This window comes from Peromyscus leucopus, chromosome 8a, assembly GCF_004664715.2.
Source record: "Peromyscus leucopus breed LL Stock chromosome 8a, UCI_PerLeu_2.1, whole genome shotgun sequence".
Classification (NCBI taxonomy): Eukaryota; Metazoa; Chordata; class Mammalia; order Rodentia; family Cricetidae; genus Peromyscus; species Peromyscus leucopus.
This window is the reverse complement of record NC_051085.1, coordinates 16,930,909-16,945,021: the sequence shown is the minus strand read 5'-3', so window position 1 is coordinate 16,945,021 and position 14,113 is coordinate 16,930,909. Positions and strand designations below refer to the sequence as shown.

General features: G+C 40.4%; 1 protein-coding gene across 10 annotated transcripts in view; it reads left to right on the top strand.

Moving 5' to 3' along the window:
* Positions 1–14,113, top strand: part of Fam184a (family with sequence similarity 184 member A) — a 133,941-nt gene that overhangs the window by 85,954 nt on the left and 33,874 nt on the right. For 7 of the 10 annotated variants that reach the window (XR_005090249.1, XM_028868371.2, XM_028868375.2 and 4 more), the window contains exons 7-10: positions 1,559–1,720; positions 4,308–4,429; positions 4,864–5,014; positions 12,303–12,344. Coding sequence is in view for 9 of the 10 variants with exons in the window: in XM_028868371.2 (XP_028724204.1) it covers positions 1,559–1,720; positions 4,308–4,429; positions 4,864–5,014; positions 12,303–12,344 (477 nt within the window). In the remaining variant the exon portion in view is untranslated. The remainder of the gene's footprint in view (positions 1–1,558; positions 1,721–4,307; positions 4,430–4,863; positions 5,015–12,302; positions 12,345–14,113) is intronic. The other 3 variants (XM_028868376.2, XM_028868373.2, XM_028868369.2) reach the window with 1 other exon arrangement.

The following is a 14,113-nucleotide window of genomic DNA, read 5'->3' as shown; positions in this document are numbered from 1 at the left end:
AACCTCCCAGATGCTGTAATTGTAGGCATATACCCCTATGCCTGGCTCAGTTCTTTCCATATGGATTATCCCTTCTGTCTTTTCTGGTTAATATATTTCTCTGGATCCTTGAATGTCATTATTAAAGTAAGCCCACAAGATGGGGATTATTACTGCTGTTTCATATTGGCAGAGCCGGAACTTACGACTAGACTTCTGCTAAGCTCAGCCATCTCCCAGATGTTAGCACTGTCTTCCTTACAGTCAATCTGTTTACCACTGCATGCACAACTATTGACAAACTGGGTCAGCACCAAAAGTTGTGAGGACACAAGTAAGCAACAGAGAATACAGAGTATGGGTGTTAAAACAGTGATAGATGAAGTTTTAGACCACCGTAAATAGATGCTACATATGAACATATCATTAACCTTTAAGAATCAGGAAGGAGTATGTATTTTTATGACAATACATATTTTTAAAATGACTCAAAGAATTTAAACAACTTACCAGGCCAGTAATAAGCACAAAAGAAAATAGCCCACCGTGTGTCTAGACAGGCATTAGGTTCAGAGAATTTAATGGATGAAGTTTTGCTAAAATTTTTAATTCTTTGGCTATGAATATGTTAGAACACAGAAAAGGGGGGAAGTTCTTAAATCATTTTACAAAGTTGCTGACCATTTAGAGACACTAACAAGCTCGCAAGATCGCACACTACCACATCCAGATGCATTTATTATACACACATAGAGATTCCTGCACCGAACAGGGAGGTTGTGTGCCTAAACAGGAGTGTGTGTCACAGGGCGCTGAAGGACAGTTTTCATATTTTCCTTTGTGAAATGTATAGTTGTAAGAAAATATTTACCAGCAAAATATGCATGTATTTTTAAAAGAAATCTTGTCCATGTTCTTTTGAAATGCGTTTTGACTTCATAGCATTTTCTTAAAGTATTTCCTCCTATGATTTTGGCCCTTCTAATTAAAGGGTTTCTGTAATCCCAGTCAACAAATTGTCATTTGCTTCTAGTTCCAACTCAAAGGTTCTTTTCCGAGGCGACTTCTATATGGAAACACACACACACACACACACACAAAAAAAAAAAAAAACAGTTGATTCTCTAAGATATACTTAAGAGCTTGCCAGTATTGACCTAAATGCACTGCCTTTCTAAATAGCGCGGCGACTTGACTTGATATAGAAATGGTTAATTTTAAAGAAAGCTTTCAAACAGTTTATTTTTTATCTTTAATTTTCATCTTGCATCAGTTTCTTTTCATAGGTATCTCATTATCTGACATAACCAGGAATTTTCTTTACACCAAGAGCCCAAGGGAAGTTGTATCCATGTCCTTGCATTATGGTCCTGGAAAGGGGGAAGTGTAGTCATGGAAAAAAACATAGTATTTAAACAAAATAGCAAATGGTAAAGATTATCATGGCTAAGTGCTTCTTCCAAATTCATGAAGCAGGGATCCATTCAGTTAAGTCAACAATAACACAAAACTCTCAATCCGTGAGCTGGTACTGCTCTGCCACTGTATGGTTCATTAAAAATGCTCTGTTCACTCACAGATTGGCCGCCTTCAAGATCTGGTAAGGAAAAGTGAACAAGGTCTTGGATCTGCCGAAGGACTCATTGCTAGTCTTCAGGACTCCCAAGTGAGGCTTCAGAGTGAACTAGACCTGACAAAAGGCAAGCTGAAGGAGACCAAGGACGCCCTCTTAAATGTTGAGGTAATTGCTTATTTCTACTGTAATCTAAATGTCTGAATATGAAAATAGAACTTGACCACTTTGCTTAAAGCCTATGTAAGCATCGTTGTATGTTACTAGTGCATTAGTTTCTAGGAATCCCATTTGAAAGTAACACAAATGCTGTGACCTGAGCACAGCTGACATGGATCATCTCTTGATTCTAGAGCTAGAAGTCTAAGATGAATTCTATGTCTCTAAGAGGGAACCTTTCCCCTTTTTGCGGCTTACTTTAGCCCCAGAAATGGTTTTGCATTTAATCACATCATTTTGGTCTCCACATTATCATCTTACAAGTGTGCTAGTCATATTGGATTAAGGGTTCAGGTGCTCCCATATGGCCTCATGTCGAGTAAATAAAACTGCATGGGCGCTGTTTCCAAATAAGGTTGTATCTTGAGACAGACTGAGTGTAAGGGCTGAGATTTCAGGAAAGCTTTTTACGGAACATGTTTAAATCCAGGATAATTAGTATGTGCAAATTCTTTTCCCGGTAGAAGCTGGAGCTTTCATATATAGCAAACAAGAGTTCTCTTCTGAAACGAGAGTCTCAGAAGGCCTGACCTTTCCCCTCCGATTCTTGGGAACTATAGCAAAGTTTCAGAACCTGTAAAACTAGGCAGACGGCAGACAAGGAGTCTTCATATCCTCCTTGGTTGGTGATCTGGAGAGTGGGCTCCATAGTCAGGCAGGGCTGGTCCTGAGTGAATTCTGTATCCACCACCTACTGCATCATTTGGGACAGAGATGCATTTTCCTCCTTGACACTTTAATAAAGCAGAGCGCAGCATAATAATACTTTTCATAGCACAGTTATAATTAAAAGCGATAAGCTGTGCACAGTACATTGCTCAACAAACACTCAGTTGGTGTTGGTTTTAGTAACAATATTAGCTTTGAGTTTAGAATTGGTGACACTTGAAGTGTGTATACACTTGTTGCACTTCCTATGCTGTGTATATAAGATTCTATTCATATTTTACCTAGGGAATAACTGAGTGCATTTTGAATATCAATTGCATTTTATTTTTGAAATCTATGACAACATAAATAGTTGGCTTCTGCTTACCTTTCTCTAGTGGCTATATGATATAATAGTGCTAATATGACAAAGAATAAGTCTATTTAGAGTTACTGCATTATGCAACATATTTAAATGTATGTGATGCCAAACATTGCCTATAATATCAGTGATAGCAATTTTTCACATAAGGCTGAATGGAATGGCTAATTCATATTAAGAGGCATTTTTTTATAATGGCAAAAGTAAAAGGAAGAAGGTATTTTAAGTTGGTAAATCCATTTAGTTGAAAGTTGCACATGGAGGGAGGGGTGTGTGTGTGTGTGTGTGTGTGTGTGTGTGTGTGTGTGTGTTTATATGGTACCTCACTTTGGTATATACCCCATTTCTTTCTTTTTTTTCTTTCTTTCTTTTTTTTTTTTTTTTTTTTGGTTTTTTTGATACAGGGTTTCTCTGTGTAGCTTTGCACCCTTCCTGGAACTCACTTGGTAGCCCAGGCTGGCCTCGAACTCACAGAGATCCACCTGGCTACTTCTTGAGTGCTGGGATTAAAGGCGTGCGCCACCACCGCCCAGCCCCATTTCTGACTTTAGTATATTTCATCCTGTAACTCTAGCTTCAGGGGGGATCCAGTTCCTCTGAGGGTATCTGCATTCATGTGCACATACACATAATTAAAAATAAATCTTAATGCAGAATTTCCTTAAATAAGAAACACTTAAATTCTACTCTATTGAATGCTACTTGTTATGGAAAAAAAAATGGTTCCTAGAAGATGAATAGTATTCTAGAACAGGTGCCTGGGTTCAATTTTTAGTATTTACCTTTTGTTAGACAAGTGAACCGTATTGAATGGGAATTTCAATAGTGACTTCTTTTTCTTACCATTAATATGAATACAACAAAACTGCTCTATCCTGTGCTGTCAGCCAGAGAGCTATCTAGAAATGTCCATCATGGTGATCAAAGGCCTGACTGCTGCCTCCTTTTGCCTCGTACCCTTGAGCAGCCACAGCACTGACAGTCGTCTGTAGTTGGCAGGTTTTGTCCAGATAGTTACCTCTAGCCACCAGCTCCAGGGAATCACTTGATTTATGCTAATCTGCAAGGATTTCTAGCGTACTGTGTCATTACCATAACACATGGGCCTGTGACTTCAAGTGACATAAGGAAAAATCCAGTCAACTTGAATTCCTCAGAATTCCTTTTATCATATTGATGGTATACAGATGTAATGATTAGGCTTTGGACAAACGGCCTGATTTTAAATTGAATATGAATTAATTTGAGGAACATGGCTGTATGATACATGTTCATGATTTTAAAAAAGCTTTAATAAAGTAACTTTAAACCATTTAATATTTGATTTTTTAAAAAAAATGAAGGAAAGAACAATTAAAATATAGAATTTTTTCATGTGTTTTGTTGAAATATCTTGACTAATTCTCCTAGTTAGCATTATCAATGGCTGCTGTAAGGGTTTGCACGTTCTGTATTAGCATGCCGTTCTGTGTTAACAGTACCCGGACTTGTGTTTCTGGTCCTCAGGCTGAGCTAGAACAAGAGAGGCACCAGCATGAAGAAACCCTTGCTTCCATGAAGGAAGAAGAGAAGCTGAAGGCGGACAGGATGGCCCATGACCTAGAGATAAAGTGGACTGAAAATCTTAGGTACACTGGACTTTGCATTGCGGTCTTCCTGGTACAGAGGAGCAGGAATTGTTCCTGTTGTAGGCTCCTTATTAAAGATGTGCTAATGGGGTTTTAAGTTATTTTTTCTCATGATTAAATGCAGAGAATTTAGAGGTGGTTTTTTTTTTCTGTTTGAGTTCACATTCCTCTTTAAATTTATTTTTCTTGAATATATAAAAATGCAGAGAACTAACTTGAAACTAGAATGCTCATTTGTTCTCATGAATGTTCTTCCAATGGTTGATGGATAAGTGGCCTTGGTTAAGCTACCAGTTTCCTGAAAGTTAGCCTGCTGACACAGACCCACAGACGTGAGAATTAAATGAGCTTTTAGAAAACCTGTGAATCACCAGAGAACGTTCACTGAGGGAGACGACTCTCTTTCCAAAGCAAATGCCTCCGTTTTATTATAGGCAAGAGTGCTCTAAACTTCGCCAAGAGTTAAGGCTTCAACACGAAGAGGATAAAAAGTCCGCGATGTCTCAACTGTTGCAGCTGAAAGAGCGAGAGAAAAACGCCGCCAGGGACTCATGGCAGAAGAAGGTGGAAGACCTTTTAAACCAGGTAGAGTGTGTGTAGTCTGCACCCGGGGACATTCCGCTCCTTGGCACTCTCCAGTTCGACAAACACAACCTACTGCATGTCAACTCACTGTATTTTGTTTTCCATGGGGCAAACTTAGACATTTTAAATGTTTTAAACCATACAGACATGTTCATATGAAACATATTTGTGCTCAGTCAATGTGTTGCATATGTGATCCTAAATTCTGAGAAAATTTCATCATTTTTTAGTTTTGTATTTGAGCAGAACACATAGACTTTCCATGGGAAGGTTGGCTAGTTTTTGAAAATGTAAAGTCATTTTGCTTCTAGCCCTAAGTTGGCATCTGGGCAACAGAAGATGTTCATTAGCAATGTCCTGATTTCCTACAAACATTTACCCAAGTGAGCGATTTGTTCTCTTGTGAGTTTATGCCTTAAGTACTGGAAGAGTATAGCCTAAACAAAAAGTGGTGTTTCTACATCTATCTATCTTATTTCCAAGACATTTATAACTAATTAAAATAGTTTGCACATTCCACTTATTTAGACAACCTCATCACCAAACAAGGACAGATGGTAAACTCTGTAATTAAATAGACTTTACTGTGTATATCACCAAGCAAGGGTAGAACTTGGGCATGAAGCAACTCCTAATTTAGTGCTGAAAATACACCGATATATTAATCTTTTTCTTTCTGTTTATGATGGTGAAGAATTTCAAAATAGAATTCAAAACAGGCTTTCTGTAAGGTAATTGTTATATATGTAGAAACATTTTGCCCTCTTAGGAATGCTTTGAGGCCTGCCTATTTATGTCTGGTTTCTATAATTTATAATGAAGCTCTAAAAAGGTAGAGTGTGTGTGTGTGTGTGTGTGTGTGTGTGTGTGTGTGCGTGCACGTGTGCATGTGCGTGTGTGAGGTCAAATCATTTGAAACTTTTGAAATAAGAACAAGCAAACAACTCTTACTAGAGGTTGGCATCACATTTACACAGCTTACTAGTGACCTTCTGTATACCTTTTTTTACGTTCTTATTTAGGGACCAAAAAGGGCAGATTTTCTTAAGTAAACTACCCCATCCTTCTATTATGCTTTGCACCCAGCAAGATGTTGTCAGTTCAATTACATAATAAAATGGAAACTGTCCCTAAAGTCTTTCTGACATTTTTCAGCCAGAAAGTATTGAACACAGGCATTTTGGGGACTGAGCTTGTATTACAAAGCAATATCACCATCATTTTTAGTTAAATTTATTTTTATTCTTTTCTATTACATGCATACACCCATGTGCATTGTGCATGTGTGGAGGTCAGAGGACAGCTTTCAGAACCCAGTTCCCTTCTTGTACCACGTGGATTCCAGGGACTGAACGCATGTCATCAGACTCAGTGGCAGACACCTTTACCTGTTGAACCATCTTGCTAGCCCTGATTTGCTATTTTGTAATCTCATGCAGTAAGTTGTCAGAGGTCATCCTTCTTCTGTTTTACCTTTCTGTCCTCCTCTCACCCACCTTTCTTTTCTTCATCCTTTCTTCTTTGTGTTTCTTCAGTACTTATTCCTAAGACATTGACCCCTCTTTATATCCCATGACTATATTTTAACTTGTTGATGACGGTGATGATGATGATGGTAGTGGTGATGGTGGTGGTAGTGATGGTGGAGATGGTGGTGGTGGTGATGGTGGTGGTGATGGTGGAGATGGTGGAGATGATGGTGATGGTGGAGATGGTGATGGTGGTGGTGATGGTAGTGGTGATGGTGGAGATGGTGATGGTGGAGGTGGTGATGGTGGAGGTGGTTATGGTGGAGGTGGTGATGGTGGAGGTAGTGGTGATGATGATTGTGGACATGGAGATGGTGGAGGTAGTGATGGTGATTGATGGTGGTGGTGGTGGTGGTGGTGGTGATGGTGGAGATGATGGTGATGGTGGAGATGGTGATGGTGGTGGTGATGGTAGTGGTGATGGTGGAGATGGTGATGGTGGTGGTGATGGTGGAGGTGGTGATGGTGGAGGTGGTGATGGTGGAGGTGGTGGTGATGATGATTGTGGACATGGAGATGGTGGAGGTAGTGATGGTGATGGTGGTGGTGATGGTGATGGTGGTGGTACAGGGTCTCACTGTGTTGCCCAGGTTGATCTGAACTCTGGGCTCAAGTTCTCCTTCTCCCTCAGACTCCCAAGTGTCCAGGCCTACAGGTGTATGCTAGCAGGCCAGGTTTAAAGGGTTGCAGCATTGCCCAGTTCAGGCTGCACTTCTGGAATATTGTATATATCAGAATTTGCAAATCAAACAACTGGGTTCTCATTCTGCAATGATATCTAAAAAGTTGTAAAGAAAACACTTGACCACATTCTCTGTTTTTAATCCTAAAATACCACTATACAAATATATTCATTTATGTCCTTCTTAAGGCAGATTTTATTGTGGTTCCAAACTGATGATTCATTTATTTATCTTCATTTAGGACATTAGCTGAGAAATTAAGACACATACCTATGGATTATAGGCATGATCTAAATTCATCTCTCAGATAATGTGGATGGAATGGCTAGAACTGGAATCCACTGTTATGTGTAATTAGCCAGAGTCAGAAAGACAAATAGCACATTTTCTGACATGTGCAGAACCCAGATTTTAGGGTGTGTGTGCGTGCACGTGTCTGTGTGATGAACTGGCAAGGCGATCATGAGGAGGGACGAAGAGGTCTAGAGAGAAGGGAGTAGCAACAATAGAGCGTGCTAGAATACATGTGAAGTGAAAGCAGAAAGGCACATTGTAGGGAAGAAAAGGGACCAGGGACCACAAGAGAAGTGGACAGAGGGAGGGAGGGAGACAGGAGGGGAGTGGATCAGAACCAAGCAGTATTGTACAGATACATGAAAATGGCAAAATGAAATCTGTTACTTTAGATGCTAAGTTTAAAAATCACTTTTTAAAAATGAAGTCTGGGGAGATGACTCTGGGTGAGAGGGCTTATTATGCAAGCATGGGGACCTGAGTTCAGATCCCCAGAATCCACATAAAACCCAGAACATGGTCATCGTCTTTGTCCGTAACCACGGCCATGTGAGGGCTGCAGACAGACAGATGACTAAGGCTTGCTCGCTGTCATCTTAGCTCCAGGGTCAGTGGGAGACCTCGCCCCAAGCAAGCAGGCCCGGGGATGACAGAGCTGGACACCTGGTGTTCTCCTCTGACCTCTGTTTGCATGAGCACATCCACGCACACACGTACCAAAACAAAACCCCGCCAACAAAAATAAGCAGCAACAAAAAAACCTTGAAGGAGGAAAGGTTTATTTTGCCACACAGTTTTAGAGGGTTTTGTTCAAGGTCAGCTGGGTCCATTACTTTGGGCATGCTGCAGGGTGGAATATTATGTTGACGCGGGCATAAGGCAGCCACGAAATAGAGAGAGGCAAGATGTACACTGTTCAAGGCGTAGTGTACCTCTGAGTACTTCCCCAACTAGTCCCCACCTTCCAGAGTTTTCTTCCTCCTGTTTTTCTACGAACATCTCAGCCCATGGATAGATTTAGCTATTGATTGTTTTGGAGCCCCTGTAAACTCGGTTGTTTGTAAAAAATGCCCTCATAGACACACCCAGCAGTGTGCTTTTGTTCTCCCAGGCATCTCTCGGTCCAGTCAACTGTTGTGATTAATCATTACCCAGGGTCTCTCTCCTTAAAAGGCTACAAGTGAGGGGGTTTCAGAATGTACATAACACCGTGTTTCTAATTACGCACAGGAAAGCCTTGCCCTGCTTTAACAGTGAATAAACCAAGTTTCAGAAGAATGGCGACTGGCGGGATGGCCCAGTAGGTAAAGATGCCTGATGCCAAACTTGAGGACCTGGGTTTGATGCTATTACTCACATGGTGGTAGAAGATAGGTAACGGAATCCTGCAGGTTGTCCTCTGACTTCTGCCAGAGTGCTGTGGTGCCATGCCGCCTTGTCCTCCCAAAATAAATAAATAGGACGTTCAAAAGAAGTTATTTAAAAAAAAAAAAAAAAAAAACAAGAACCAGGAATCAATTCCTGAGAGCATTGCCTTTTATATACAATGGTCTAAATTTCTAATTAAATGCAGTATTAAAAAGATTGTTTTCACTTTTCCTCAATCATGTGAAAGTCTGATTTACACTCCTCCTCTGGGAGTAGAAATCCCGCAGGCACAATGCTCTCACCACAACCCAGCACTCCAGATGCTGAGGTGGAAATAGTGCTGTGAGTTCAAGACTGTCCTGGGCCGCCAAGTTCAAAACAAAACAAAAGAATGAAATTTTTGAAACACGTTACATATTTGGTAGGCTTTTGACACTGAAGCCTCTGAATCCATTCTGTGAGCTGGTGATGGCTCACTCCCCTCAAAACTTACAAAGAAACTTAAGACCCTTGAAAACAATGGCTCTGTAGGGCATCGGTTTTGTTGGAATGGATCTTATGTAGAATGCTTGACGGATATTTCTCATAGAAGCTCTTAGTCTGTACAGTATTCTTAGGTGGACACTTGTTTACAGTTTAGCTTGTATTCAGTAACAAATGACGACAGACCACATCCTTAATAGAGAACGGAGGTTGGTTTCTGGTAGCTTTGAAGGCCAGGAAGTCTGAAATTTAAGGTGTCTGCAGCAATGGCCTTGCCAGGGCCCACTAGAGAGCCTTTCCTCTCACTGAATCCTCACATAGTTGAAGGACCAAGGGGAGTCCCATTTACAAGGCAGCATCCTCTGACCTAAAGGCTAGACCAAAGGCTCCATTTCCTAATACTACTCCATGAAAGGTTAGGACTCCACCGTTCCTGCTTCCCAGTATTCATGCCGTTCTCACTTGGAGAATATACTCATTATATCCCAACATCCTCCCGAAATTCCATCTCATTCCAGCATCAACCCTAAAGTCAAAAACTGAAGTCTCATTCAAATCAGACTGGAGTTAGGTTCTATCATGACAGATCCTGGAGCAAACTGCTCTCCTGTCATAAATCTATGGACTTGATTAGTCAGCTTTCTCACACTATAACAAAATATCCAACATCATGATAAAGTGTAAAGTCCATTTTGACTCACAGTTTTACAGATTTCAGCCTATGTTTGCATAGACCCATTACTTGTAAGGCCTCTGGTGTGGTACCAGAATGTCAGTGGTTGAAAGCATGTCAGAGAGAAAACTTCAGGGCCAGGAAACAGAAAGGAAATGAGAAAGGAGTTGGAGTCCTATCCTCTCACCTTCACAGGCTTGTCCCCAGGGATATAAGGCTCTGTACTAGGCCACATCTCTCAAAAGCTCCACCACCTCCCAGGAGCACTACCCTAAGAGCCTAGTCATTATCGCATGAGTTTTCAGGAGACATTTATCATCTAAACCGTAGCACTAAGTAAGTTTTATGCATCCCACATACAAGGATGGCAAAGGAAGAAGATAGGCTTTCCATTTCCCAAAGTGAGAAGGAGGAAAGAAAAGAATGATTCCAAACTGCAAGGCACGTACAGTGAGACCCAAGACTTGACAGCTGCCTCTCTACTCCTCTGCCCTCTAGTGCCGCAGGAGCTGAAGTCCCAGCTTCCAGAGACAAGGAGACAGTGGGTTAGCCGCCCTGACCCTAAAGCTTTGCAACTCCACCACCAGCTTTAGGAGGAGTCCTGGCTTGCTAGCAGTGAGGCGTAGGGTATCTCCTTGAGAAACCAAAGATGGACAGATGATTCACATTCAGGGACACCCTTCCTTCTCCCTCCCTCCCTCCCTCCTTCCCTCCCTCCCTCTCTCCATCCATCCATCCATCCATCCATCCATCCATCCATCCTTCCTTCCCTCCCACCTTTCCTTCCTCCTTTATTTCTTTTCTCCTCCTCCTTCTCGTTCTTCTCCAGTTTCTTTGCTCAAGTTCAATTTTTCTCTAATAAGGACAGAAGCAACTGTCCGCAAAGATCATGACTCCTTTGTGAAAAGGATGACCTTTTCTTCAGTTCTCAGCACTGTGATCTTCTTATCCACCTGAGACCTTATCTAGATGGCTTTTACTGTCCATATGTCTACCAACCTTTTATTTCCTCAGCCTTCCTTGAGTGTTCTCTAGAATGATTGACACTTCCCTGCACCCGTGCCTTTTCCTTTCTGAGCCCTACAACTAGGTCCATTCATACTAACTCTCTGGCACCAGTAGCCCCGGCTTAGCCGTAAATGTTAGCTTTTGAACATCAACATTTCTCAAAGCTCTGAAAGCTGGAAAGTTCAACTTCAAGGGGCTAGCTTCTTGGTTTGTAGACAGCGCCACCTGCCTGTGCTCTCACATAGTGGAAGGTATGAGGAAGGTCTCTGGGGTACTTTTGTAAGGACAGTACCCACTCAGGCTCCTATGACCTAGGGGTAAAACTTTAATCCCTGCCCAAGTTTCTACCTTCTAATACCATGCCATTGAATGTCGGGGTGTCAACAGAGGAGTTTGTGGGTTGGGGACACAAACATCCAGTCCATGGTTTTTGAAGATCCCAGTTTGTCTTGTGATGTACATAGCTCTGTGTCAGTGACCTGCAATGTCAAATCCATAGGTGTGGTATCTTTCCCCATTCAAGTCTAATAAACCACATTCTGGAATATCTTAGTCTTCCAGGCATAGTCAACCTTGTGAAAATACGTTGTTTTCTGTGTATGAGTATTTTGCTTGGCATGTATGTATGTATACCATGTGTGGGCTTCTGCCATTAGAGTCCCAAAGAGGGTGAGCATCAGGTTCCCTAGAATTGGAGTTACAGATGGTTGTAAACCACTATGTGAGTTTTGGGAACTGAACCTGGGTCCTCTGTAAAAGCAGCAAGTGTGCTTACCCTCTGAGCCAGATCTCTAGCCTCGTAGTCACCCTTTGACATTAAAAAACAATGATTATCTCAAGGCAGTAGTGATACAAAAACATCCAGGTGGTTTTGTTGTTCTCATCTGCCCCCTGGAGAAACCTATGCCCTACAGCCATTTGTGTGCAGCACATGAACAGTTAGGTTGCAGCTGTCTGGAAGACTTTAGAACAGTTTAGCTCTCTGTGCATTTCTGTAACCATCTTCTTTTACATTGGACTCGGTTCTCATATTCTAACCTTAAGTATCCTGTATAGGTAAGTAGAGAATTTTAGGGACTGTGTGCGGATGATTTACACTATGTCTTAAAATTCTTGTAAATCAAATTTCTTCTCAGAACTGGTTTTTGTGAGCATGTTATAATTACTGTTGTATGTTTCACACTCCGTTTTTTAATCTTTCTTTGTCGGTTTCTGAATGTTCCCCTTTCTCCTGTGATCTTTTTTCATAGCGGCACTCTCTGGGTGAGGCTTTGCATAAATCTATCAACAATGTAAGTGAGCGACACTTACAATTTGTGCACAAGGCATGTTGCACTTTTGATTGTGCATAACAGCACTGCTTTGAAGCTTTAACTTATACAAAAATATACTTTGGCACACAATAAGATTTTTTTGCATTATGGGTACTAATAATATCTAACCTTCAGCCATTCATTTGTGTGTTATATGTGCATACATCTACCATCTTGTCTCATTAAGTGTATTTTATAATGAAACCAAGCTAGATTTTCATCTTATACATAAAATTTATTATTTAAATGTTAACCTTGAAAGGCATGGTAATATTCTTGAAAAATATTTACTAATTGAGTATCATAACATGGGAATAAATGCAAAATATTTTTCTTAAGTTAAAAGTTTATTTTTAGAAAAAGTATCAATAGACTTTACTGAAAAGGATTAAGTATTTGTGAAAGTTCATAAAATTTAAATATGTTTTAATGTCCTAATTTTTAACACATGAAAAGCAAAATATTGTAAATCCCTTCCCTAAGAATTGGCAAAAGTGTTGTTTTTTACTTGTGTGTGGACACACATGCAGAAATTATGCCTCAAAATAATATTCCCTATGTTTCTACTCAGTAAAGATTTATATATGAAGAAAAAGAATGAGATTTATCTTCACATCAAACTCATTACTACCTTGTCTTTCATGATAAGGCTACAGAGCTGAATGCCTTTGAATAAGTTCCTTGATATCTCAGGAAAGATCCCCACACTTCCACTGGAAAAGGCCTGCTGGTGGGTTTCTCTTTTCTCGGGTAGTAGAAAATGAAAATACTACAGCTGGGTTCTGCTGCTGTCCTGAGAGACACCTGGAGTGTCCCGTGTGCTGCAGCTGTCCTCCAGTCACTTAGAAACAGAGTGTCGCCTGCCTGTGCTTCCCCAGGCAGATCAAAGTTCAAATCTCAGTGTGTCCTGTGAAAACTTTACTTGCTTTTCATAGTCAACTCTTCTTTCAACATAAAAAGCAGTTGGAAGCCAGGCGGTGGTGGTGCATGCCTTTAATCCTAGCACTCGGGAGGCAGAGCCAGGTGGATCTCTGTGAGTTCGAGGCCAGCCTGGTCTACAGTGTGAGATTCAGGACAGGCACCAAAACTATGCAGAGAAATCCAAAAAAAAAAAAAAAAAAAAAAAAGCAGTTGGAAAATAAATATGATTAGCATAAAATTTCTTAATATATTTTAAAGTATATAGCAGATATGTTTATCTCAATTTTGATAAACAAGGCTACATTAAGATATTCTTGTTAACAATAAAATGCCATACAGTGGAATAAGAATTTTGACTTGATCGTTTCAGTTTTGGGCCTAATAATACCAATCCAATTTTTTTGACGTATTTATTGATTGATAGAAATAATAACCCAAATGTGATTGTTTACTAAATGAATCACATTGTACCTTAGAATTTCTATGATGACATAATTATTCCCCTTAGTGATTAAAAAGGTACCAGTTAAATAAAAACCAGTTCATTGACTTAATGTCATAAGTAAAAGTACATTATTTAGGTGTCTATCAGTACTGGATGGGAACATCTTTGTACATTCTCTAAGAAAAAAGTAGCATTAGATGTTATTAACACAATGAAATCACATTTAATAAAACCCCAATGTGATGTCATAGTTGTCATGTGGTCACCTTTCACCCTCATCATCCTGAGCCAAACTGAACTGTGAACATACAGCACTGGGCAGGCTGGCATTCCTCACCCACCGTACATTGGTCCAGCTTCCCAAGTAATAGTTCCTTTCTCA